This window comes from Mirounga angustirostris, unplaced genomic scaffold (genome assembly GCF_029215605.1).
Source record: "Mirounga angustirostris isolate CCGP_5_RB_7025 unplaced genomic scaffold, mMirAng1.0.hap1 SCAF_6, whole genome shotgun sequence".
NCBI lineage: Eukaryota > Metazoa > Chordata > Mammalia > Carnivora > Phocidae > Mirounga > Mirounga angustirostris.
Window position 1 is genome coordinate 145,209,427 of NW_026991714.1, and position 26,668 is coordinate 145,236,094.

The 26,668-nt window shown below is 47.7% G+C and overlaps 1 protein-coding gene across 6 annotated transcripts in view; it reads left to right on the plus strand.

The window, feature by feature from the left end:
- Positions 1-1,555: 1,555 nt before the first annotated feature.
- TACC2 (transforming acidic coiled-coil containing protein 2) overlaps positions 1,556-26,668 on the plus strand; it is a 199,392-nt gene continuing 174,279 nt past the window's right edge. For 4 of the 6 annotated variants that reach the window (XM_045879000.3, XM_064595370.1, XM_045879004.3 and 1 more), the window contains exons 1-3: positions 1,557-1,668; positions 17,788-17,865; positions 24,057-24,116. In XM_045879000.3, the coding sequence (XP_045734956.1) occupies positions 17,833-17,865; positions 24,057-24,116 (93 nt within the window). In that variant the 5' untranslated portion in view covers positions 1,557-1,668; positions 17,788-17,832. Of the gene's footprint in view, positions 1,669-15,407; positions 15,608-17,787; positions 17,866-24,056; positions 24,117-26,668 lie in introns of all 6 variants that reach the window. The other 2 variants (XM_045879001.3, XM_064595369.1) reach the window with 2 other exon arrangements.

Here is a 26,668-nt window from a genome sequence, read left to right on the forward strand (position 1 = left end):
CCAAGGAGATGAACCAGGGCCCAGGCACCCAGCCTTCAGACTCCTCCTTCCGGACCCACAGATGGGGCCTTCGTATGACAGGCTCCTTCCAACCCAATCAAAGACGTTCAATATGGAAAGAAAAAAAAAAAAAGAATCATGGTCAATTGAATTCAGTGCCTGAAAAATTAAATATTTCTAATGGAAATTAGATTACTTAAAAAGTTTTCAGGGCACCTGGGTGGCTCAGTCGTTAAGCATCTGCCTTTGGCTCAGGTCATGATCCCAGGGTCCTGGGATCCAGCCCCGCGTCGGGCTCCCTGCTCGGTGAGGAGCCTGATTCTCCCTCTTCCTCTGCCTGTCTGTCTCCCTACTTGTGATCCCTTTCTCTCTCTGTCAAATAAAGAAATAAAATCTTTTAAAAAATTGTTTTTTTCTGTGAAAAATTACTATTCACGTGAGGTAAAATTCCTAGAATAGAAAAATATGTGGAGAGACAATCCTCCTCTTTCCCTGTCCCCCAGTTTTTGCCCCTTCCTGGCAGTAGCCACTTACTGTCACCAGTTGTTTTTGTGAATTTCCAGAAAGTCATTATTTTATATATTTTCATACATATTATAAAATAATGTAGGGCACCCAGGTGGCTCAGTCAGTTAGACATGTGACTCTTGTTTTTGACTCAGGTCATGATCTCAGGGTAGTGAGATCAAGCCCCGTCTCAGGCTCCGTGCTGGGCATGGAGCCTGCTTAAGATTCTCTCTCTCCCTCTCCCTATGTCCCTTCCCCATAAAAAAAAAAAAAAAAAAAAAGAAATATATATATATATATACATAGTGCTGTATGATTTTTTTCAGAACATAGACGTACATACTACACATAATGTAGTATGCACACGTAAATTTATACCTTTTTTTACACAGGCGATAACATTATACACACTGTTATGTACCTTAATTTTTTCTCCCACCCACCTATGTATCTTGGAGAATTTTCCCTGTTGGTACCTAAAGGGCTGCATTCTTTCTAACGGTTGCTTTGCTTTCCATCGTACGGTTGCACATTTAATTCATTCAATACTGATGGAATTTTAGGCAGTTTTGCCCTTTAGAGCTGGTCTAAAAGTAACTGCTCGTCTCCCTTTCTCAAGAGAGCACCCTGACATTTTCAAAAAGGACAACCTGATCTTATGAGGTTGGTACAAGCTGACAATGACCTATTCCCGTTTACCAGAAGCACCTCCAATTTTATACTCTGTCGTTTTGTTCTGTTTTTAAGGCTGCTTTGTTTTGAAAAGTGGCTGGTCCTGGCCAAAATATAGAATGGCCCCAAGTAAATGAAATTGCAGCCCCAGGCGGTTGAGACTCTCTCCGGGTCCCAAACAAAACGTAGAGTGAGAACAACAGAGAGCTGCAGGCTCTGGGTACCTGCACGCTCCCTGGCCTCTGTTATTCTCCCTCGGGGCTGCAGAGCCTTCTGGAAAGCTGCTGCCTAGCCTGGGTCAGATTGCTTACACGCTGCCGTTTCCCAGGCCAGCGTTCCCAACCTTAAGCCAATGCACATTTATAGAACACTTCCATGTGATCCTGGGGGAAGACAGACCACGGGCGGAGGGCAGTGCTGAAAAGTCCTAACATCAGGAAGAGAGGGCCTGTTCTCAGCTCTCCACTCCTCATGCTCAGAGGATCCTGGGTAAGTAAGTCTCAGACTGACAGCTTTCTTCCTTTGAACAACGTGTGGCTTTAAACTGGTTTGGCTACTGAGATTAGAGGGGATAAATGCATTTCTTTCTTTTCTTTCCTTATAAAGGGAAGTTAAAGGCACATTTGTGCTTCTTATTTCCACGCCCCCCCACCCCACCCCACCCCATTGTCTCCTAAGCTGCATGAAATGTATTTTTTTCTTTCCAATAAGTTACTGTCTCCTTTTGGTAGGGTAAGTCCCCGTTGATCTAGACCTTGCTCCCCTCATGGGTAAAATAAGGGTTTTTTTGCGAGATGAAATTTCATTCTTCTGGCCTCTGTTATGATTCTTCCCATTGCAAATTGGATTTTCAAGTATTTATGGTTCTCTGGAATGATGATTTAATAGACCCCCTGAGGTCCTAATACACCGAGACCTCATGGGAAAAAGTTATTTTAAAACTCCTGATGGTGTTGACTTTGACATGTTTGCAGTGTTTCTCTAGACTCTACACAAGTACCTTTCCAGACCAGTTTTGGTGTTGCGCCTACCAATTCGAGCTGCCATGTGATTTCAACAAACACTGTGTGTTTCTGAGTCTGACTTGGTGTCAGAACTGAATCATCAGGCCACACCCAAGGAAGGCAGAGTGCTGAGCCTCGTTTGAAAATCTTAGTTTAGTGAACCCTAGTGGAGTGCGTGTGTGTGTGTGCAGGTCATATTTCATAGGATAGTCCATGAAACAGAAATGCCCGGACTCCGACCACATACCCTCTAGTGTGTAATGTCTGCATATGCGTGTGTCTAGGGGGCAAAACTCCTCCGGTTTCAGCTGCTGTTCCCAAATTGGCAGGCCGGCCTTCCTAGCGAGTACCTGTTGGCTACTTTGGGACTGTCCTGTGCTCAGGTTCAGCAGGCAGGGCCCTCTTGCTTCCATCCATGTCCTCCTGCACAGACACCAATATCAGGTGGGTCCTGTGGCTGTTGGGGGTTGATGTTCAGGAAAAGGCTTATGGTCTAGTTTTGTTTTAAAAGTCCAGAGGTTTCAGTTTTCCTGTCTTGTGGCTCAGTTTGTATGGGGAGATTTGGGAAGATCTAAAAACTCTGCTACCACCATGTTCCCAGACTGCCTTGTCAGGTTTGTCATTGCAGTCAGGAGACTGGCTTGCTTCTGCAGTAGCTCTAATGGGTAGTGATAAGGGTCTGGCCCAGGAGCAAAGGGAATGGGGAGGAAGGGGAGAGTGAAAGACACACCGAGAAGGAAGAATCCAGAGGTCTCCGTGAACGTGCATTGGAGAGACAAGAGGAATGAAACAGAGGGGACATTAAAACACACTCATCCCTTCAGTTCTTTCAGCAAACACTCAAGCGACCCCATGTCCTGGGTCCTGGAAATAACCCCGGAGCCCGCGGAGCACCCGGGCTGGAGGGGAGGCAGATGCCAAGCAGCAATCACTGTGAGGTGCAGAATTACCATGAGGGTCCCAGGGGATGTGACTGAAAGAACCCAGTCCTGTCAGTGGAAATGGGAAAGTCGGGAGAGGGTTTGGGTCGAAGAAGAAAGATATAAATTTACATTTCAAGAGGTTAAGTGACTGTGAATCTTCTAAGTAGAAATCTCCTCCAGAGTTAAAAACGTGATGGGTGCTGGAGGAAGTGGGGAATGGCGGCCTAGATTTGGAGTCTTCTGCCTGGACTCAGCAGAGGAAGTTAGGGGAACCAGTGGGCCCATCTGAGGAGACCAGGCTGGAGGACCAAAGCCTGGATCTTATTAAACGGCTCCCCGGAGAGGGTGGGAGGAGAAACTGGAGAAGGCGAAGGAGAGCTGGATTTTGTAGCACCTGCCTAAGTGGACAGAAGTTCGGGGAAAGCAGGGGAGACGGTGTTGGATGCTGTGGGGATGAGCAAAGGCCAGAGTCTGCAGATCCCGGGCAACTTCTGAGTGTGGTGTGAGTCAGGGAACTTCTGTTGAAAGAAACAGAAACTTGCTTTGAGTTGAGAAGACATAGCTCTGGGCTGCAGCCACTCCTTGCATCCTGGCTTCTCAGCTAGCGCCGGTCTGAGGGTGGGCTGGTGTCTGCTGGGCTCCTAAACTTGCTCCTCCCTCAAGTCATCACGCATTGTCTCCGGGTCTCTCTGGCCCTGATCCCAGCCTCCATTCCTCATTGCCTGGTGATTTATGGCCCGCCTTGATTGACTTCCAGGGCCGCCATTACATATCAAGAGACAAGATCTGATCGGCCCAGCTTAAGTCCACGAGCGGTGTCGAGGAGGTGGATGGGTGCAGTAGGCAGGATGCTGCATCAGTGGGAGGTGGGGAATGAGGGAGAACGAAAAATGAGCCATTTTCAGAGCAAAGGACAATGGCAGGCCCTCAAAAGTTGCTTGTTCAAACGTATGATTTTATGGGAGTGGAGAAATAACGCGGTTGCAATGATGGGTGCTGCTAAGTGCATGCACGGGTGTGTACAGAATGGGCCAGGGGCGTGCGGGGTGTGGGGGACAAGAGCAGGACAAATGCAATTCACCGGACTGTGGCATACCATCCAGTAGAAAACCCAACCCACTAGGATGCTGACCGGCTCCAAATCTCTGATTCCCGAGGAGATTAGAAACCCGGGTGAGATGGTCCATCCCAGCACAGGAGGTCTTATCCCAACACAGAACGTGGGGCAGGGGACCGAGACCCAGGTGGTGAGACGAGGGAGCAGCCGACCGTGCCCAAGAAATGAGCACAGGAAGACCACTCTTTGTGGGCTCGTCTGAGCCCTTTGAGATCAGTCAATGGACAGTCCACGACCTTTGTCCTAGGGTTCCTTAATTCAGCTGTGTTTAGAAGAGGTAGGTACCAGTGTGTTTTTCTAATCCTAGCCTGCTGTGGCAAGTCTGTGCGCGTGTTTGAATCCCGTGAAACGGCTGTGGATAGCAGGAGCAACTCGAGAGACCTGCCACCTTGCCAGCGTTTCATAAATGTTGTTAAGGAGGGTGTTGAAAATTGACACAGTGGAGAGAGCCGCTGGGACGGCTGAGCGCTCTGAGTTTGTGACCTAAAAAGGGGAAATTCTGCTCCACGCTCAAGTCAGGGAACAGCCTCAACAGAGCCCCGTGCCAGAATTGGTGCCAAAGAATTATAAAGAGATTAAACCCAGCGACGCAGGCTGATGTTGCTCTAGCAAAGAGAGCTAACTCTGTGTAGTCGAGCTGCTCACATCGGTTCAGGGATGACCAAAATTGCTTGTGTCTCCGTGTTCTGGGGCCCAAAGAAATTCCCAGCCTCTACCAAAGGACTGCCTCTCCTCAGAGTTGTTGCCTTCCGTGCTCATCAAATCCTGAGTTGCAAGGCTTAGACCACGAATGATTCTTTCTTTCTGGTTGTGCTCATTTGTAAGTGGGGCCAAGGTTTTCATTTTGAGGGGACATGAGTTTGCTGGTCAGTCTGGGAGCTTAAAAAGCAAGTCACCAGAAGCATTCACTTCTGGTCATTCAAAAGCCCACTCCTGCGAATATGTTTCTGCTGAAACAGATAATGAGGCTCAAGTTAGGATGTGACAAAGTTACTTTGCGTCTCATGTTTCATAGCGAAAGGATGAGACAACCAACACTTGAGTCCTGGTCAGTCACAAGATCATCCTCTCATGTGTTCCAGTTCTTTGAAGAACACTTGGTGATGTTATTGTTTGCATCCCCTGGTGGAAGTTTCGCTATTTCGCATGTCCTGGGTGTGCTTCCCTCGCCCCCAACACCAGCCCGCTCTACCGCCTCGGGACAGCCCCTGCTTTGGCAAATGCCTCTCCCTCATGGAGCATAAACAAGGAGATTCAGGCTGACTTGTCTTGGTGAACAGGTGTGAGGGGAAATGACCCAACCACAGATGCCCACCTTGGAGAAGCAGCTAGATAGAGAAGGAACAGTGCCCATTGGGCAGTCAGTCATTAGTACCAGATTTCTTATCAGATGGGCAGATCCTACTGGGAGAGAATTCAGGAAGTTATCCTTTGGGAGCTGTGTTTATACATGGCGAGATTAGTCCTCAGGCCCACATTCCGGAAGCCAGACAGTGGTCAGACACATGGTCCTAGGAACCAAACCAACGGGGGTGAGAGAGAGGGGCTGAGCTGGGGCTTGGGGAGCAGTGCTTGGGCTGAGCTCCCCTGGAGGCGCCGGGTCCCACATCTGAAGTCCAACCAGGAAACTTAATCATTAGGTTTAGCTTCCTTCTGTCTTCTCTGCTGTTTTTCTGTAGAACTAGGTCTACCTGTGCTTTCCACAGATTCATGGAGGGCCGAGGTGGGCACATGAGAAATTGCACTCCAAGATTGTCGTTCAGTTATTTTGAAGAAATCTTCACTGTCTCTGTTTTCTTCCTGTCTTCAAGTTATCCTGAGGGTCTGGTGGTTGCACACATTGACTTTCTCTTGCTCATTGTTTTATATCTTTTGAGGAGGAAGTATTGGGATGCAGGTCACTACCCCAAAAGTTCATTAGAAAAAAAAAAAAACAGGAAAATATGATTAAGATATTCTTTTTGTTCTTGTTGGAAAGCCCTATAGTCTGAGCAAATGGGATTTAACAAAGTCTTGTTTATAAGGACTTTTAAATTATATGGTAATTATTATTAACCTTAAATTTTTAAAAATAAGTTTACAATAAAATTGAAGAAGAAAAGTCTTAAAAAGTTACTTTTTATTTTACATAATAAAATTGCTTGACGTTAGCTGAAACTCTCTCTAAGCCCTAATAATTGCATGTGTTGTATTATGTCATATAGAATGCAAATACCTTTAATTTCTTAGTGCAGCTCTAACATATGGCTCATCAGTATAATATCTTGGCTCCAATATAACTGGCACTGATATCCCATCCACGCTCAAGATTTCCACCGGGTCTGCCTTCCCACCCCTTACCCCATCTCCTCCCACCCTCCCCTTGGCCTGCAGTTCCCAATTATGTTCATACTGTATTTGATTTCCAAAAATGACAGCACAGTTTAGCGTTTGGATTCAAATGATGTCTGAATGTTTGTGGGTTTTAACAGCCTGTTTTCATAAGAAATATGGTTTTGCTAATATCCAGTATGCACAGGACTATATGAAAATTGTGAGTAAGGAGAATCTTGTATTTGAACGTGTCCTCAAATATATGTTTTAACAGGAGGCAAAGAGACCCCTTATTGCAAACCAATATGTGGCTTCACATTTCCATTTTGGGCTAAGGGACTATGCACTGTTTAGAATGTGGGATGCTCAGAGCATCATCCTCAGAGAGATATAAGGCAGTGATACTCAGTCTGGCATGGACCAAGATGATGCTGATGATCACCAGTCAAGGGGCCATGCTTGTAAATTGTTATTTTACCATGGGAGAGGAATAGGACAGAGAACTTCCCGTCATTGGCGGTATTCAAGCAGACCCAGAGATTCTATGATTATTCCCAGGTTCTGGTTTAGACGTGCAAAACCTAGAAAGCATCATCACCAAAAGTACCTGGCCTCTGTCCCCCAAAGAGCCAGATTCCAGCTGATGAACTAGACCCTTCAAGACCTGTATCAAACATCCCAGGCTGTGATTGCCGGTGGAGACCCCAGGTCTCTGCATTCAAAGGCAGCGCAGGGCTACAACACTCTCCTGAGACAAGAAGAAGCCCCTGTGCTTCTGGAGATGTCCTCCATCCCCACTCTAGCGGCAGCCCTCCCACTGCCTCCGGCCACACTGTGTCCTTGCTCACCCAGCCCTCCGCCTGCTCTCCACCCGGACAGTCCTTACCCCCATGTCTGATCCTGCCAACCTGATTGCGCCCCCAAGTCTGTCCCCCATTCACAGTTCTCTGGTTTCAATACCTTCCTGCTTGATCTATCCTACAGCAGGTCTAGGCTTGCCTCCCACCTCCCCTGCAACCTCCTCGACCATCCAGGCAGAGACAAGCTATACAAAACGAGATGGTTTGTAAACAGCAAACACTTGGAAACAACTTTGTGTCCACTGCAGCTATTAAATCGGATGTTACAGGCACGAGGAATTGTTTTTGATATGTCACTATGAAATGGAAAATAAAAGCAGTTTCAAAAAGAGCACAAACAGGGGCACCTGACTGGCTCAGTTGGTAGAGCATACGACTCTTGATCTCGGGACTGTAGGTTCGAGCTCCATGTTCGGTGTAGAGATTACTTAAAAAAATTAACCCCCCCTTTTTTTCTAAAGATTTTATTTACTTATTTGACAGAGAGAGGCACAGCGAGAGAGGGAACACAAGCAGGGGGAGTGGGAGAGGGAGAAGCAGGCTTCCCGCCGAGCAGAGAGCCCGATGCGGGGCTCGATCCCAGGACCCTGGGATCATGACCTGAGCCGAACGCAGACACTTAACAACTGAGCCACCCAGCTGCCCTCCAAAATAAAAATCTTTAAAAAACAAAACAAAAAACCCAAAAAGAGTACAAACAGTATGCATGATCCCCAATTTTGATTCTGTGGATTTTATTTAAGTTTACAAATGTATGCTCACCCAGACGTCAGTTGGTGTTTCTCTGCGCCTTTAGACTCCGGTTCAAGTCTGTGCCGAGAGGATCCCCAAGGTGCACCCCACGATTTCTGTGAACCCCCCAGGGCTTGTATAGTCTGGTCTCCTCTGCTCTCAAGTGCCTACTTGACTACTGTATTGACCCAAATATGAATAAAATGCAGCTCCTTCTTCAAGTTCCAGTCCCCCAACCCCTGCCAAAAGTAAAACACAGCAGAACAAAGTGCTCACAAAGCATTTGTGACTGTGGTCGTGTGAAGATCTGGGGCCCAAGAGGAGGGCTGTTGACGTTGGGCGTGACTGTTACTCAAGTGTCCTCAGCCCGCATTCAGGGCAAGTTCCCCTGACCCCCTTCCATCATTCTCTATCTCACACCAATGCCCAGGTCCTTCTTCCGCCCCTCTGTCCTCTTCTCTGACCTTCACCTCAGGAACCAAGCCTCCTTACTCTCCTTTCACACAGGGAGGCCCTTAGCCATCTGAGCTGCGGCTCCTGCCAATCCTTGACACCTACAGACTAAATTTGGTTCTTTGCGCAAAGAGTGTTCCTTCTTAAGAGGAATTCTGGTGTCAGGTTGTGAATCAGCTGGATTAGGCTGCTGGAGGGTGAAGGGGAGCTGAGATTTAAATTCGGGCAAGCTACCAAAGGTCTCTGGCCTTGATTGATCATCTGTAAAATGGGGTGGTTAGACTAAGTCAGTGCTTCTCCACGTAGAGCAGGGCTCACCGGTGTGTAGACTGGCCATGGGTGTGCCAGGATTCCAATCCCCTCAACCTGTGGTGTGGTCAGGTGGGGCCCGGGCAGGGGATGAAGCCTCACGCAGCCCTGTCCATGTCCCCAAGTCAGGGGCTGGGCACCTGTCTTCATAGTAGAGTACGTGTGCCAAGACGTGAAAGGTCGGGAAGCCCTGCGATGAGCTAGAGCTCTCGTGCGCCCCGATTCTAAAGCTGCTGGTAGAGACTGACATTGGCCTGACAGGAAGTCTACGTTGCGAGTGGGTGACAGTGGGTTGCTGGGGTGGTGGGGAATCCCAACTCCATCTTATTAAAGTCAGAACTGATGAATGGAAGGAACTCACCTTGTCATTCATTGAATGGAACACACTTTTATTGGATTCCAAAGCAGGGAGTATGGAACCTGGAGAAAGGAGATCTGGGTTGGAATCCCAGCTCTGCCAGCCTATCAGCCAGTCGAGTCAAGACAGAAGTGTCTAGGTTATTTTAACAGAAAGAATTTGATGTAAAGAAGTGTTATCTAGGTAAAGAGCAAGGCAGAAAAGCCAACTCGGAGTTATGATAGAAAGTGGCGCCTGCAGGAGGCGGTTATCACACTCAGGGCTTAGGGAGCAGAGAGAAGCTGGAATTATTCAAATTTAGAAGCTTGGAGGAGGGCCCCACAGAAGGGAACCTCAGACCCCTGTGGAGGGAGCCCCAGCCATGAGGCGAGCTCTGTAGGCGTCGGGACGACTGCACAAGGGACCCCAGCGCTGCAAGGGGGGGACTGCCCCCGCCCCCCACCCCCGAGGTGAAGCCGTGAGGCTGGATGCTGCTCCCAGAACAGGAAAAACAGACTGGAAGGAGTGTGTTCGCCTTCCTCCTTCCACCTCTGGCCTCTGCCTCCTCCGGCAGGGCCTAGCAAGAGCAGCTGGCCAAGCAGAAGCGGGCTGGCAGAGTCCCCCACCGGAATACAGTAGGTTTGAGGCTGGGAGGGTTACTGCATGATGGCCCAGCCTCTCCCCAGCAGCGGGGCTGAGTGCAGTGGTCTCGGGTCCCTGGGGCAGGAGAGACTGATTTCTGAGTTCCTCCCAGTCCCCGCCTTCTACAAGGCTGCGCTTCTCCCATCTAAATTTCCTGGTGGCCTCAGAGATGGCGGAGGCTGGGGGAGAGTGGCGGGGAAGATCTGTCATGTCACTCAAACCCTACAGAGCAGCCAGGTCCCTGCCAGAGCAGAAAGCGGGCGAGGTCTCTCAATAAATCCCCTTCCCAGGCTACGGCTGTTTGTTTGTATTACAACAGGAACATGATAACAGAGCTATAAGTAGCTAAATGCTCAGCTGTGCAAGGTAGGGAGTTAGAACAACTGAATTCAGCCACGGGAGGGAGAAGATGAGGTCTCCTGCCTGCTGGGGCCATCTGTGGGAACAAGCAGCTGGCTGAGGTCGCTGGGCGTGTCCTGTGGCCAAAGTCACCGCTGGTCAGGTGAACCTGAGCTCGCCGTCAGTGAGCAGACAGAAGCTGGATGCCTCCAGCCGATGCCTCCCCACATGCTCAGCTGACACAGGGCCTGACTGGCTGGACGCCACCGTGGCCCGAGGGCAAAGCCACAGCAGGGAAGGCAGGTCTCCTCTGACCTTGATAGTCTGGTCCAGAGTCGACTGCAGAGGCCCGCTCAGGTGGAGGCTGTCTGGGGGGAGCACGCCTGTCCGAGTCGAGACCGGGCTCCAGGCCCTGCTCGCTGGGAGACCAGGGTAGATCATTCCCACTCTCTTGGCCTCGGCTTCCCCGTCTGTGAAGGAGGTGTCGGTGAAGATGATCTCCAAGTTTCTTCCAGCACTAACAACCTAACGTGCTCAATGCAGGAGAAAAATCAAAACTTCTTAAGCCTTTAAAACAGATACATTCCCATTCCATTTTTTTTTAAAGATTTTATTTATTTATTTGAGAGAGAGAATGAGATAGAGCATGAGAGTGGGGAGGGTCAGAGGGAGAAGCAGACTCCCCACCGAGCAGGGAGCCCGATGCGGGACTCGATCCTGGGACTCCAGGATCATGACCTGAGCCGAAGGCAGTCACTTAACCAACTGAGCCACCCAGGTGCCCTCCCATTCCATTTTTTAACAGAGAGAATAAAAATCCCTAAATAGAAAACTTGGTACAATTGTTTGATGTAGCAACAAATCCCAGCAGGCTGTTCTCACAGGACAGTGGGGGTGAGTTGCAAAACCTCTCTGAGCCTCCGTGTTATCATCGATGCCATGGGAACAACGTGATCTCGTCTCTGATTTCCCAGCTCCCTGCGCCTCCCACCCTACAGGTAGCACGTAAAATGGGGCATCGGCCCGACCTGGACATCGCAATCTCGGTCTGAGCAGCGTCCTCCACCCACAGGTCTCTCCGCCCGGCTCAGCTGCCGTGCTGGTTCTCACGTTTCCATTTCCCCTCCTCCTCCACACTTGGCCCCAGGCCCCATTTCCCCGGTTCTGCTCTCGGCTCCTCTCAGCAGTGCTCTGGCTACCCAGCCACCCCAGCAAGTGACCGGCCGGAACCCGGCACTGTTCGCAGATCAGTGGTTGCGGGGGGGGGGGGCGCGGGGAGGTCGCATCAGCTGGGACCCTCCCAACTAGTTCTGGTTGCCAACACCTAAAAACTCCATGCTCTACTCCAGAAGTCAATGAGCAGAAAAAGAAATGAGAGAAAAAGGCCATCAATTACCTTTGAACTGTATAGAAAAATCTTCCAAGGTGGGAGCATCACATCCTTCGTGAATGTAGGGCCTGGGGCCAACCAGACTCCATCCTTCCTCTTGCTCTCAGCTGGTCTTTGACCATGTGACTTGATCCCTCTGGGCTTTGGTTGTTCATCCATAAAAAGAGAAAATACCTACCCCATGGCCTCGCCGTAAGTATTAAAGAGCACACGAGCGCCTCCATGCTTGGTACATAAAAAAGCTCAATATTTATAGAACACGTGAAGACGTGAATTAATGAATCAAAGACTGTCCTATCTTACATTCGGGGTCTTTTGGGGCTTTGATGATGTGACACCAGTAAACCAGTTGAGAAACAAAAATCCTCCCAAACAATTATCCTTTAAAATGAATTTTATATATTTAATCTATGGGTGAGTATGTTGAGGTCAGCTGGCTGTTTAGGCTCGTACAGAAACAAGTGGGTAGAAGAGAACTTTGTGGATTCAGTCTCGTTTGTGCAAGCCACTGGAATGAATTAGAAGCCTAAACTGTGGATCCTTTGTAAAGATATGCATAGAGTACATAGAGGTACTCTAGCTAAGTTAATACCTGGTGCCCAGCGATGCCCATGGAGAGGGACAGGATCGGAATGGTGTGTCACCAGCCCAGTAAACATTTCAGTGTAAATGGCTCGTTCAAAAGTTCTTTTTTTTTTTTTTTAAGATTTTATTTATTTATTTATTTTGAGAGAGAGAATGAGAGACAGAGAGCATGAGAGGGAGGAGGGTCAGAGGGAGAAGCAGACTCCCTGCCAAGCAGGGAGCCTGATGTGGGACTCGATCCCGGGACTCCAGGATCATGACCTGAGCCGAAGGCAGTCGCTTAACCAACTGAGCCACCCAGGCGCCCAAGAAAGTTTCCATGCTAACATTCTTTTTTTTTTTTTTTTAAAGATTTTATTTATTTGACAGAGAGACAGCGAGAGAGGGAACACAAGCAGGGGGAGTGGGAGAGGGAGAAGCAGGCTTCCCAAGGAGCAGGGAGCCCGATGCAGGGCTCGATCCCAGGACCCTGGGATCATGACCTGAGCGAAAGGCAGATGCCTAACGACTGAGCCACCCAGGCGCCCCCTCGTTCAAAAGTTCTTGAAACAATTTACTTTCTTCTTATTGAGTCTGTGTTATAAGATGTCTTAGTCACCATGGGTTTCTTCTAGTGCACAAGTCAGTTTAGCTGAGCTTTTATTGCAGATGTACTGATTTCTAAGTAGTTGCACCCAAATTCATGATTTTACTGAAGGGATAAAAAGAAGGCAGTATAAGCCTAGTTTCACTGAGGGATTTGCCTACTGGGACTCCAAACAGACCCCCTGCCCGCAATGATAGAACAGGCAGCAGTTTATCTAGGGCTTACTCTGTTCCGAGAGCTTTACTGAAATTAACTCATTACGGCCATGCGAGGTAGGTATTGCTATGATTCCCATTTTAGAGATGACAAAACCGAGGACACAGAAATTAAATATTAATTTGCCAGAATTTACACACCAGGTAAGTGGTGAAGCTAGTATTCATGTGACAGCAGTCTGGTTCATAATCCCAACCCCTGCCTCCAAAGGGAGGTTGTCCCAGAGATGGACGGGGGAACCCATACACATGTGTGTTTAGCCATGTGTGGTGGGAAATGGGAATCTGGTTGCTTGCTGAATGTCCAGCTTGGAAGAAGACAAAGAGGGCAACTGATCAGCCACGGACACGTGTAGACAGTGGTAAGTCAAGGAGACTGATATTGAGGTCCATCAGAGCACTGCCTTGTGGAGACGTGATCACGACTAAGGAATGTGGACACTCTGGATTCCATAGTGCCTGGCATCTGAACACGTCCCCAGTGCCCAGGCACTCTATTATAAGAGATGGAGCACCAGCTTCTGGGATGGAAGCTGAGAAGTTGGTCTATTTATTTGTTCTCTTCCCCACTGGCCGTGGCCACTTCCGGGCAGCGGTGTTGGGATGGGCGTCAGTGGTCATGCCCAGTATCCAGCAGTCATGACAGTGGTCATGGGACCAACAGTGGCAGCGAAAGTGGTATCAGTGGCCACCCATGAGTTGACTGAGGAGATGGTTCATGGAAGGAATACGCACTAACGAAGGTATACAGCTGAAATTGAATCCTGAACATTCCCCACCTCCAACGGCCTTATGCGACTCCGCCATTTTGGTTGGCCAGCCTCTCTTCCTCCTTCTCTCCCCCAGGAGTGTGCCTCCAATCCTCCCCTTCCTTTTTTCTATGTTTGCCCCCTGTTGCCCCCTGAATGACCTCTCTTCATTTCCAGTGGGCTCATCCAAGATATTTCACTTAAAAAGATTCTCTTCCCTAGAAGAATTCTCCTGTGATTTGGGGGGCGGGGCAGGCAAACATTCTTGTTTCTCATCCCACCAATCCTTAATTGTACAGAAACCTGGTGTTAATAAACATAAAAGTAACAGTTTTCAGACGTTCCTCCCACTGCTCCCCTCCCCCGTGGAATTCTTTTTTTAAATAGTAGATGCAGAACCCCAAGATATGAAACACACACACCTTTAAAACATGAGGCGAAATTCACGTAACACAAAATTAACCATTTTAAAGTGAACAATGTGGTTATATTTACCACATTCCCAACGCTGGGCAACCACCACTTCTATCTAGTTCCAGAATATTTTCATCACGCTGAAATAAAACCCTGAACCCATCAAGAAGTTACTCACCCTGCCCCCAGCCCTTGCGAACCATCAGCCTGGTTTCTGTCCCTCTGGATTTGCCTCTTTTGGACATTTCCTATCGGTGAAATCACACAATATGTGACCGTTTGTTTCTGCCTTTTTTCACTCAGTAAGTTTTGAGGCTCGTCTGAGTGGGTTACATGTATCAGAACTTCACTCCCTTTCATGGCTGATTAATAATCTGATGTATGGGCCTATCACAATTTGATTATCCGTTCATTTGTCGAAACATATACACTTCTGCTCTGTCCCAACCGCAAGTGGGGGCACCAAGCTCCTCCCCCCCAACAACCAACATGCCCCTCCAAGAAGTTCCTGACACTCCTCCGAGCTTGGTCAGACACCTGGTCTCCAGGGAGGCTCTGATGCAATGCCAACTTGTTTCCCAGGAGGGGTCGCACCCTGTGGCAGGGATCAGGGGCTTCTGCACAGAGAAAGACTCACAAAACCGAAACCAGCTGCATTCCTGCAGAAGAGTGGCTGCCTGGTGATAATGGGAGGAATCCTGGGAGGTGGAAGGCTGCCGGGCACGAGGGGCTCTGGGTGGCTGCCCATCATCGGTCCCACCCAAAGGCCTCAGGGCCTCCTCCACCCTGGAGGGCAGGTCCGCCTCTCGGCGCCCTGGCCAAGGCTGCGGCTTTTTATGACTTCACTTGTTGAGACTCAAGCCCCGCCTCGGTAAGTTACACACTGTAAACAGGTTCCAGCCTGCTGGCGTCATCCTATTTTCACAAGTTCTCTTTGTCTTGCCACATTACTTAGGGTGGGATTTTTCCAGGTGCCAACAGGAAGCCCTTTGCGCATTTTACTCCTCTTGCCCTGGACGGTTTGTCCCTGCTCTGCGGCCTGAAGGGCGAGTGAATGATCCGGAGAGTGAATGCCCTGCTTGCCGGGCAGGACAATTCGGATCTTAGGTGCAGCCAATCAGGTCACAGGGCCAGTTTTAGTCTGGATAAGCCCTCTCTGAAAGGGGCCCTGCTCCTGTAATAACGGGGAAAATCCTCTACGTGAAAGGCCCGGGCCACGATGGGCTCAGAAATGCTGATTCTGCGTTTGTGTGATCACAGCGGCCCGCGGCTCAGGTATGAGGCGCAGCTGGTTTGTGTCCGTGTCAAGGGTGGAGCCGACTTGTCTGCCCAACTGGGTGACGTGGGCCAGCGCCTCTGCGTAGGCCTCACCTGCTTCTAAATGGAAGAGAAAGTCCAATTGCTGGAAAGCAGACCTCCCGTGGGCCCGCAGCCTCCAAAGTCCCAGACCTTCCCTGAATGTAAGTAGACGGCAGAGCTGGACCCGCCTTCCTTTCTGGTCTTGGGGGAGCTCGAGGGGCTGGCAATGCTGTAGCTCAGGAGGAGAGCGTTCCCGAAAGAGCCAAGCCTTCTCTCTGTGGTTTTGAAATTTACACTGAGCCAGAAGTAGGTTTAGTATTTTTTTTAAGATTTACTTTTTTAGGGAGAGAGCGAGAGAGCGTGAGCATAAGCGGGAGAGGCAGAGGGAGAGAGAGAATCTCAAGCTGACTCCCCGCTGAGCGCGGGGCCCAACACGGGGCTCGATCTCACCACCCCGAGATCATGACCTGAGCCGAAATCAAGAATCCGAGGCTCAACCGACTGTGTCACCCAGGCACCCTGAGCCAGAAGTAGTTTGTCATGGTTACCTGTATAAAAAGCTAGTTCGGGCGCTCTGATTTGTAATGCAGTTATTGAATTTAATCTGGTGAGTGAAATGCAAAAAGTAATATTACATTGAACTGGGGCGCCTGGGGGGCTCAGTCGGTTAAGCGTCTGCCTTCGGCTCAGGTCACGATCCCCAGGGTCCTGGGATCGAGCCCCGCTTTGGGCTCCTTGCTCAGCGGGGAGCCTGCTTCTCCCTCTCCCTCTGCTGCTCCCCCTGCTTGTGCTCTCTCTCTCTCTCTGGCAAGTAAATAAATAAAAAATTTAAAAAAATTACATCAAACTGTATGAAATCCCCACTGCGTGTGGGTTAAACTCGTGGGCATGGGGAAGTGACAATCATTGATATAGTCATAACGATTAACAGTCATCACTGTTTGCTAATGAGGCATCATTTTCCAAATGAACCTCAAAAAAACCCCCCAAAACCCTGAAGTGATCAATTTTAAATACATGAAGATTTTAATGTTCTGTAAGTGAGCGTATGGTTTTTCCCCCCATCTTATAAACAGTAAATGGCAAGAAAGGATTAAGGAATTGTATCCTTTTGACCCAAGGGTTCGGAGTGAGAGAATCAATCGATCACTACTACAGTGATGTCACTTCCAGTTTTCTCAATTTGGGGGGCATTTTATTTGTGCTGCTGAAAATACTCACATTTTCTTTTCCCGTGACTGTTCAGTACGCGTAGCACGTGGTAGCTACTCAGTCAGTGTTGGTTGAATGGATAAGCAATCAGTGGACAAATTTTATTTGAAGTGAGTCAATCACCGAAGTTTTCTGAGCTAATATTTCCATCAAATACTATGGTGGAAGCAAATACTGTTGTGGAAGAAATCTTGAGTTGGAAGGCAGGAGACTGAGTCCGTTTTCCAGCTTGGGTCTTTGGCAAGCCCCCTTCCCTTCTCTGGTTTCAGTTTCCCCCGCTGGATCAGACTGGTAATCTCTCAGGCTCCAGCTCTAAAAGTTGGTAATTCTACAAGTTTTCTGTAACGTAGTTTCTCCGTGTAGAAAAAGTGCGGGTGAGAGTCCCCGTCCTGCTGATGTTATGGGGTCTTGTGGAACTCTGAGCTGTGTGGGAAGCCTCCTCCCGAGGACGGTGATTAATCATCACCGTCGCTAAGCGAGCCCGATGGAACGGGTCTAGTGGTCCGGGCAGCCCGCCCCTTTACCTGATGATTTATTCCTTGTCTGGCCCCGGCAACCCATTTTCCTCACCAAGAAAACCATTCTGCCCTCATAAAAATATGTGCAGAAGCGAAACTGATTTGATGAAACAAGCGCTTTGAGTAAAAAATATGTTACTGAAGGAAAGTGGATTTCAAGCCTCCTAATGTGCGACACCCGGCTCTGTGGGTCACTTGATGGGGGGAAGTGCCACCCTCTGCATTTCCGGAGGGAGCACAATTAGGAGCAGAAAACACCCTGAGAGTGCCACCCCTGGAGCCTTCTTTGGCACCTGAGTCCCTCCTGTCACTCCATTTGTGGATACACCTATGTGTGTACATTGGCGTTCACACAGACTCAGGGACAAACTCGTTTTTCAGAAACGGCTGCCAACCCTGGGCTGGGGAACAAACACAGCAGCCCGTCCTGGGAAAGAAGTCTGGGTGGCATATCGCAAAAGAAAACCCTTCAAAAGCGATTTTCCATGATGTGACTGCAGAGATCCACATTTCCCATCATCTGGCTTTTGAGTCTGGGGAGAGGTGCGGAGAGAAAAAGCCTCAGATCTTCCTCAATTTTACAGATGTGTATACCTTTTTATTTCTTCTAGTTGCTTCTGGTAAAATCCTGAGGGACGCTGGCACCCTGAATCACCATGGGCAATGAGAACAGCACCTCGGAAAGCCAGGTGGGTGTCAGGGAGCTTACCCCTCAACCTGCACGGGTCCCTTGACTGACCTTGACTAGATTTTCTTTTTTTCAGCATCTCCTCTCCACCCAGGAAGGAACAAGTGAAAACACAGGTTATGCATAAATACATACGGACACACAGAAGCATTTAACATTTGCATTTTCAGAATTCTTGTATTAAGGCTAGCCCTGATTTTATAAACCATATTTAAAAAAAAAACTAGTTTAACTATTTTGTGCTTTTAAAATAATAAGAGTTTGGCACATTTTTCCTGGATTGTGACCACCCATCCGTTTACTTATGTGGATGCATCAGAGGAGGTTGAAATGAAACCTTATCCACACTCCTCCCCAAAATAAAGTTATGGCCCTTAAAGAGTGATCTTCAAATCTATCCATGTTGAGCAGATTAAACGTGAACTATCATTTCCATGTTAGGGAAGGTTTTCACAACTGAGGAATGAGCTTTAACTGCTTAATTGCGCATACACCTGGGACTGTTAAAATATATTCAAATTTTATAGCTCTCCATTTTCACTTTGAGAGACTTAATTCAATGCCCTGGTGAACAAAATCAGGAGGACGCTTTCCTATTTATCTCACACACAGTGGAAATTTTGGATTCATGGTATTGAGTTTTCTGAGTGAGATCATTGGATCTGAAAGGCAGCATAAGGCAATTTGCTTTCCCTCTGCCTTCTTCTTCCCTACAATCCTCTTTTCTCAAGGAGGAACACAGGAATCATTAAGACAAAATGTGGCAAACTCCAGTCTTTAGGAGCAGGCCAGAAATAGTAACTGGTCAATGGCAGTGTGTGAGACAATAGGGAGGAGGAGGGACTGTGGCAAACAGGAGGGATCCTGTCCTATTGTCTGAAGGAGGCACCACCACCAACTCTGGCTGATGGCTGCCATGTGGAAGTGCAGACCCAGTGTCACAAGAGCTTCCTATCTCTTCAAGAGAAGTCAAAAGCCCGTAATTTTCTATGAAATCATAAAAGCATTTATAATTAAATTTCTGATGTTGAGGCAATGGTAGATTGGCATGCTGTTGCAAGACCTAATACAGAGAGGTCCCTGAACCCTTTACCTAGTTTCCCCCAGGGTAACATCTTTTGAAACTAGCCATACCCACATTGAGACAGTCAAGATACCGAACATTTCCATCACCTGAAGGATTCCTTTCAGTTTTCCTTTCACCACCTCCTGTTCCCCACCCCAAATCCCTGGCACCTCCTCGTTTGTCCTCTATGTCTGTAATTTTGGCTTTCTGAGAATGTTATATAAATAGAATCATACGGTGTAGGACCTTTTGGAATTGGCTTTTTTCACTCTGCTGAATTTCCTCGAGATTCATCCAGGTAGTTACGTGTATCAGTAGTTTACTCCTTTTACTTGCTGAGTTGTGCTCCATGGTCTAGAAACATCTGGTTGTTTCCAGCTTGGGACGATTACAAATAAAGCTATTGTGAACATTTGTATACAGGTTTTTGTGTGCGTGTGAGCATGTTTTTGTTTCTCCGATGCAGATGCCCAAGAGCGCAATTGCTGGATCATGTGCTAGTTGCATGTTTAGTTTTATAAGGAACCACCAAACGGTGAGATAGAATCTCTGTACCATTTTACATTCCCACCAGCAACACGCAATGGATGAGTGATCCAGTTTTGCCACATCCTGGTCATCGTTTGGTGTTGTCACTATTTGGTGACGCCATGCTGATATGTGTGTTGTGATGTGTCGCTGTGGTTTTAATTTGCATTTCCATGATAACTGGTGTTGCTGATCATCTTTCTTGAGCTTGTTGCTGTCTGTGTGTTCTCTTTGGTGAAATATGTGTTCATGTCTTTTATGCATTTTCTAATTGTTTTTTATAAACTGTTGAGTGTTAAGAGTCTTTATATAGTCTAGATACTAATCCTTTGTCAGATTGTGGTTTGCAAATATTTTCTCCCACTCGTAGCTTGTCTTCTCATCACCTGAACAGAATCTTTTGCAGAACAAAAGTTTTTATGAGGTACAACTGATCAGTTTTTCCTTTTCCTTTTCTGTCAAGTCTAGTGCTTTTGGTGTCAAGTCTAAGAATTCTTTTTCTACCCCTACATCCTGAAGATTTTCTCCTATGTTATTTTTTCCAAAAATTTTATAGTTTGACATTTTATATTAAGTCCATGATCCATTTTGCATTCATGTTTGTGTAAGGTATGAGATTTAGGTTGAAGTTCATTTTCTATGTTTTTGTTCCATTTTCTTTTGCCCACGAATGGCCATCTCTCCACTACTGTGTATTGAAAATACTATTCTTTCTCTATTAAACTGCTTTTGCACCTTTGTCAAAAATCAGTTGGTCATATTTGTGTGGGTCTGTTTCTGGGTTCTCTTTTTTATTCCATTGATCTATGTGTCTACTCTTCTGCTGATACCACACAGTCTTGATTACTGCTGCTATATAATAAGTCCTCTCCCTCCTCACTACTTTTCAAAATTGATTTAGCTATTCTAGGACTTAAAGCTTTCCATACAATTTTAGAATAAGCTTGTCTATGTCTAAAAAATACATTGCTGGGATTTTGATAGGGATTACATTAAACCTATAGATACACTGGGAAAATTGACATCTCTACTATGATGAGTCTTCCATTCCGTGAACACACAGTGCTTCTTTTTGATTTCTTTCATCATCATTTCATAAATTTCAGCATATAGATCCTGCATATGTTTTAAGTGTATGCCTAAGTATTTCATTTTATTTGCAGTAATTATAAATAGTATTGTGTTTTTAACTTTGGTTGCCACATGTTCATTGTTAGTGTATTGATTTTTGTGTGTGTTGATCTTACATCCTGTGACCTTGCTGAACTCACTTATTAGATCCAAAGGGCTTTTTGTAGATTCTTTGGGATTTTCTATGTAAACAATCATGGTATTTGCAAATAGGGAGAGTTGCATTTCTTCTTTTCAATTCTTTTTCCTGCCTTATTACTGTGGCTAGGAATTCCAGTACTACGTTAATTAGAAATGGTCAGAGTGGACATCCTCACCTAGTTCCCAGTTGTGGGGGAAAAGCATTCCATCTTTCACTGTTAAGTAAGATATTAGCTGCAGGATTTTATAAGTTCTCTCTCTCTCTTTAAACTTTATTTATTTATTTATTTATTTATTTATTTATTTATTTATTTATTTATTTAGCTCTAGGCCTAATATGGGGCTTAAACTCATGACCCTGAGGTCAAGAGTCGCATGCTCTACTGACTAAGCCAGCTAGGCACCCCTATAAATTCTCTTTATCAAGTTAAGGAAGATCCCCCTCTATTCCTAGTTTGCTAAGGATTTTTATCATGAATGGGTATTGGATTTTTTCAAATGCTTTTTTTATTTTTCTGTGTCAATTGATGTAGCCATATGACCTTTCTTTCTTCTTTGGGCTGTTGGTAGGTTAGATTGCACTGATTGATTTCCAAATGTTGAACCAGTCTTGCATACCTGGAATTAATCCTACTTGGTCATGGTGTATAATTATTTATAAAGACTGTTAGGCTTGCTTTGCTAACATGTTGTTGAGGATTTTTGTGTCTAAATTCACAATTAACATTGCTTGGTAGTTTTCCTTTCTTTCTCTGGCTTTGGTATCATGCTAAAACTAATCTCATAAAACGAGTTGGGGAGTGCTCTCTCCTATTTTCTTGGAAGAGGCTGTGTAAAGAAATTTTACAACTTTCAAAATGTTGGCAACTAATTTAAATTATTTTTAAACACTCTGTGAGCCAAAAAGATGCTCCTGCTGGATGGGGTTGGCTCATCCTACCTCTTTGTAACCTCTAACTTACAAGAACGTTCTATCTTGTGTTTTGGAGTGAAGAAAGCCATGGCCACTGGTTCAGCACTAGACTCATATTCTGGCCTTTAGTCCTGCTGATTAACAAACCAAGTGGCTCAGATTCAATACCTTCTCTAAAGACTTGCAGAGCTGTTTGGGCCCCAAACCATCTGTAAGCTCCACTCTGGCTACAAACACGACAGAGTGATGGTTCTCACTGGGGGTGTATTTGCCCCCACCCCCAGGACATTTATCAATGTCTACAGGCAGGTTTACTATCTCAGCTCCAGAGTGGAGGTGCTTCTGGTATCTAGTAGGGGTCAGGGATGCTGCTAAATGTTCTCAAGGTACAGGGACAGCCCCACAACAGAGAATTATTCTTCTCAAAATGTCAAAGGTACCAAGGTTGAGAAAACCTAGAATAGAGGAACATTGGTCTTACCTGCTTGAAGAGACTTCCTTGGGGCAGTGGCTGAACTTCTTGAATCTGAGATGAATTTCTACCTGAATACAGGCAAATTAAAGTGGTTTACATGTTTTCTTCATTATTTATTAAATGACACTGTCCAGAATTAAAGGCTGGTTTACTTAGGATAGACTCATAGAGATGGAATTGCTAGGTCAAATAAAGGGTGTTTTCGAAATTCTTGCTATAGAACTAGATCTAGATCTATCTATATCTACATACAAAATACTTTCCAGAAAGGTGATGCCTATTTATACTTTTCTCATCAGGGTATGAGGGGGTCCAAATCTCACTGTGTCCTTGCAAGCAATGAATATAGTTCAATGTTTCAGATCTTTACTTTTCACCTCCTGCCAGGCCCCAATCCCAGTTCCCTCCTGGAGCAGACAGGAGATGTCTTCCTGCCATTGCAAATTTTCACAGCTCCAACCTCAGTCACACATGACCCAGTGGGGCATGATGGCATTGCCCTTAGGATTCCAGGGTCAGCACAAGGTTTGCCTTGCACAGAGAAACAAGTGGGAATGAAGCACAAGTACATTTGGCTATAGGATCGGGGATCTGCCATGGGGTTGGTGTTCCAGACTCATCTTTCCACTGTCTCCTGAATGATCCACTGTCACCCCACTTTCCTCAAACCTGAACTAGGCTCCCCCTCCCCCATCCTTTTCTCCTCCTGTGTCCCCCCTCCCAAGTACCATGATCTACCCTACCATCCAAGACAGAAATATGGAGGTAACCTCTGACTCCACTCACTCCCATTCTCCCCATTTAATAAGTCATTCTGTGATTTATAATTAATAAATGAATGGACTGGCCATTTAGCCTTTCAAATTTCTATGTAATTAAGACTTTCCTTTGGTTGCAAGAGCCAGAAAACTGTCTCCAATGACTATAAGCAGAGAAGGCTTATTTGGCTTATAGAATTAGGAAGTCCAGAGAGAGGGTCTAGCCTCAGCAGTCACTGAGTCCAGAGGTTCAAAAGAGGATGCTGGAGATCTGTCTTCTCTGGATCTTGCTCTGCTTTCCTCCGTGATGCCTGAGTGCTTAGGGAGGTGCCCTCAGCCTGGTAGAAACAGAAGAGAAAACAAAACCAAAAACACCAATGGCTGCTCCAGGCGTCCAGACTTCCTCCCGTTAACGGTCCAGCCTCCCAGTCAGCACCCTCTGAGGACTGGCTCTGATGGTGTCGCGTGCCCTGGCTGGGATCCGTCACTGCGCCACCAGATGTGGACACTCTGATGGGCCAGCCCGAGTCATGCAGGGGAAAGGTGGGCCCAGGGAGGTGACGGCCCCATCAATATCACTTAGAGCACTTTCTCAAAAGATGAAAAGTATACGTAGAACATGTTCAAGATGTAGTTTTTTTCTAGCAGTTTTTTTTCTTCTCTCCACCCCCACCGCACACCCTGTTACCTCACAGCTGGATCAGTGCAGGCTGCCCCAAACTAGTTTCTCAGCCTCCACACTCCCTATCCCCCCCTACCCCATCCATGCCCCCCCTACCCCATCCATGCCCCTGCCTCTCCCAGGGGCTCATCTTCTGTGAAGATGCACTTGGAGGTCCCAGCATTCTGCTTACACGTGAACTCTTAGAAGGAAAGGCAGAGGTCTGAAGGGTCCTCCTGTTCACAGATGAAACACTGGGCATCAAGGGCCAGCCCGTCATCAGGGCAAAGGATGAGGACAGGCCTGCCCAGGGCCAACCCTTGCCTTCTTCCTACACCCTCGGGCTGCAGGTGCCTTTCCCTCTGGTGACTAATGTCCCCTGGTAGCCATGGGCAGGGTGGGAGTACCCCTAGCAGGAAGAGAAACCAGCCAAGACTGTCCCTCTGGTACGGGGGGGGGGGGGGGGGGTGTTCCTGTTCACCGCGGCCCCTCCTAACGGTGAGACTCCTTTGCTTTCAGCAAGAGAACTCTGGCTCGCGAAACGTCATCCTGTGGCCTCCAAACCCCGAGCCCGTGCAGGTACCGGGAGATGTGCTCTGCTGCTCAGCCCCCTTCCTAACACCTAGGCCTTTGCCCACTTGGCGCGTGGCATGTTCCTTTAAATTGGGGGGTTTGCTCCGCCTTCGCCCATTGCCCCCTTTCCTCTACCTCAAAGGAGCTCTAAAACACAGCAGAATCTGCAATCTGTGTTTAGATCTTCTTAAGACAACCTGTTGGGGTGCCTGCCCAAGAGCCTGCACAGCAGCCCTGCTCCCAGACGCTCAGCAAAGCTCATGTCCGCCACGGGGCGCAGACTCGGGGGGCCCGCACTAACCGGCCGCTCGCCCCCGCTTTGCTTTCCCTTGTCCTCGAGGCTTTGGGCGGCGCGGTGGCCCCGCGGCTCCGTCTTCGCCGCCCGCGGGCAAAACTGGTGTGTCGTGAGAAAAGATTGCGTTCTGCTTCCGCTGTCCCTGTCGTCAGGCCTGAGCCCCGGAGTTGTCGCTCCGGCTGAAGTGCTGGCCGTCCCCTGGGGAGGAGGGCCAATTAGGAGCTTTGCATCCGGTCCAAGGAGATTTTACCTGGAGAGAATGCAGGCCAGGTTGGTGTGTGCTTGTGGATGTGGTCAAGGTGGGACCGTAAGATGCCACCTGCCCTGATATCCCGACACACGAGGGAGGGGCGTGAGGCCCGGGGTGGCGTGTTCCTGGCTTTAGGGAAAGAGCCTGGGTGGCTCAGTCGGAGAAGCGTCCGACTCTTGGTTTTGGCTCAGGTCGTGGTCTCAGGGTCGTCAGATCGAGCTCTGCAGAGTCTGCTTGAGATTCTCTCTCTCTCCCTCCCCCCTTCACTGCTCGCTCAAGCGCTCTCTCTCTCTTAAATAAATAAATAAAATCTTTAAAAAAAAAAAAGGAAAGAAAGGGGTGCCTGGGTGGCTCAGTCGTTAAGCGTCTGCCTTGGGCTCAGGTCATGGTCCCAGGGTCCTGGGATCGAGCCCCGTGTCGGGCTCCCTGCTCCACGGGAAGCCTGCTTCTCTCTCTCCCACTCCCCCTGCTTGTGTTCCTTCTCTCGCTTTGTCTCTCTCTGTCAAATAAATAAATAAAATCTTTAAAAAGAAAAGAAAGGAGCTGCTCCACCCCCAAGGGTGGCTGCCAGGTTGGTCTGATTGGTGTGCTTCTTTCTCTGTATATCCCACCAGTGATGTTGTCAAAAACTGACCTCTGTGCCGAAATAAAACACGAAGCCAGAGATTGGGGATAAAGAGGAACAGTGATTTTTATTACCTTGCCCGGCAAAGAGGCTGCTGCAGGCTAATGCCTTCAACACTGCAGCCCGGGCCGGAGTAACAGGCTGAGGGGTTTGCAGGATCTGGGCGGTTTCGGTAGGAAGGTGGCGCGTGCTGCCAGCCGCATGGCCATGTCCCCCGGGTGGTCTCCTGACTGGCGTGGGCGCCCGCCGATGGAGGAAAGACATTAGGGTTCAAAGCCGACGGCCAAGAAAATTCTCGAGATGTCTTCGGTGCAAAAAGGTGGTTTTATTAAAGCCCGGGGACAGGACCCATGGGCAGAAAGCTGCGCTGGGGTCATGAGGAATGTCCCATTATATACTTTCAAGTTGGGAGGGGGTTAGGGATAGTGTAAGTCCCTAAGGAATTTTGGAAGCAAGGTTTCCAGGACCCTGAAGGGCCTAGCTATTGTTGGGAAAAGGTCATTTATTACTGTCTAATAAAACCTTAGTCATGAGACCCTTCAGATGTATATCGGAGGGCCATATGCTTGGGGGATGATTGCAACACGTATCTTGGGGGGTTTAGAGATAAAGGAAGTTTCCAAAAGAATTTTTATATGTTAAAGTAGGCTTACAGGATCTTGGGTTCGGGGGGGGGGGGGGGTTGGGTTGGGCTAGGATTACCCTTTGCCCTTAGCAAAGTGTCAACATCCAGGCAGTTGAGTCCCTAGAGGAATGTCACTCTGCCTGTTTGAAGGACTTGTCAATGGGCTGTAGGTAGTAAGGAAATTTAATAATTTCTCTTCTGCCTTTGTTTCCCACATCACCGCCACCCCAGTCTTGTTACGGAACATAGTGAGTTCGCCAGATGTCAATATCGATACTGAGTTCCTGAAACAAAGAAGGATTCTGTAGACATTTTTCTATTGTAAAATATGCATTATATGAAATTTAGCACTGCAACCATTTTTCAGTGTACAATGGATGTTCAATGGTGTGAAGCACATTCACGTTGTGCAACCATCCCCACCATCCATCTCCAGAAAGTTTTCATGTTTTTAAACTGAAATTGGGGACCTATTAACCGATATGTCCACATCCCCCTCACCACTCCCAGCCCTCGGCAGCCACCATGCTACTTTCCTACTTTAAATCTGACTCCACTTGGTACCTCGCCTAAGTGGAGTCACTTTTGTGACTGATCTGTTTCACTCAGCACAATGCCTTCAAGGTTCATCCTCGTTGCAGCCTGTGTGAGAATGTCCTTCCTCTTTAGGGCTGAATAGTACTCCATTATCTATATCCCACATTCTCTTCATCCGTTCATCCGCTGATGGACATGTGGGTTGCTGCCACCTTTCAGCTAGTGT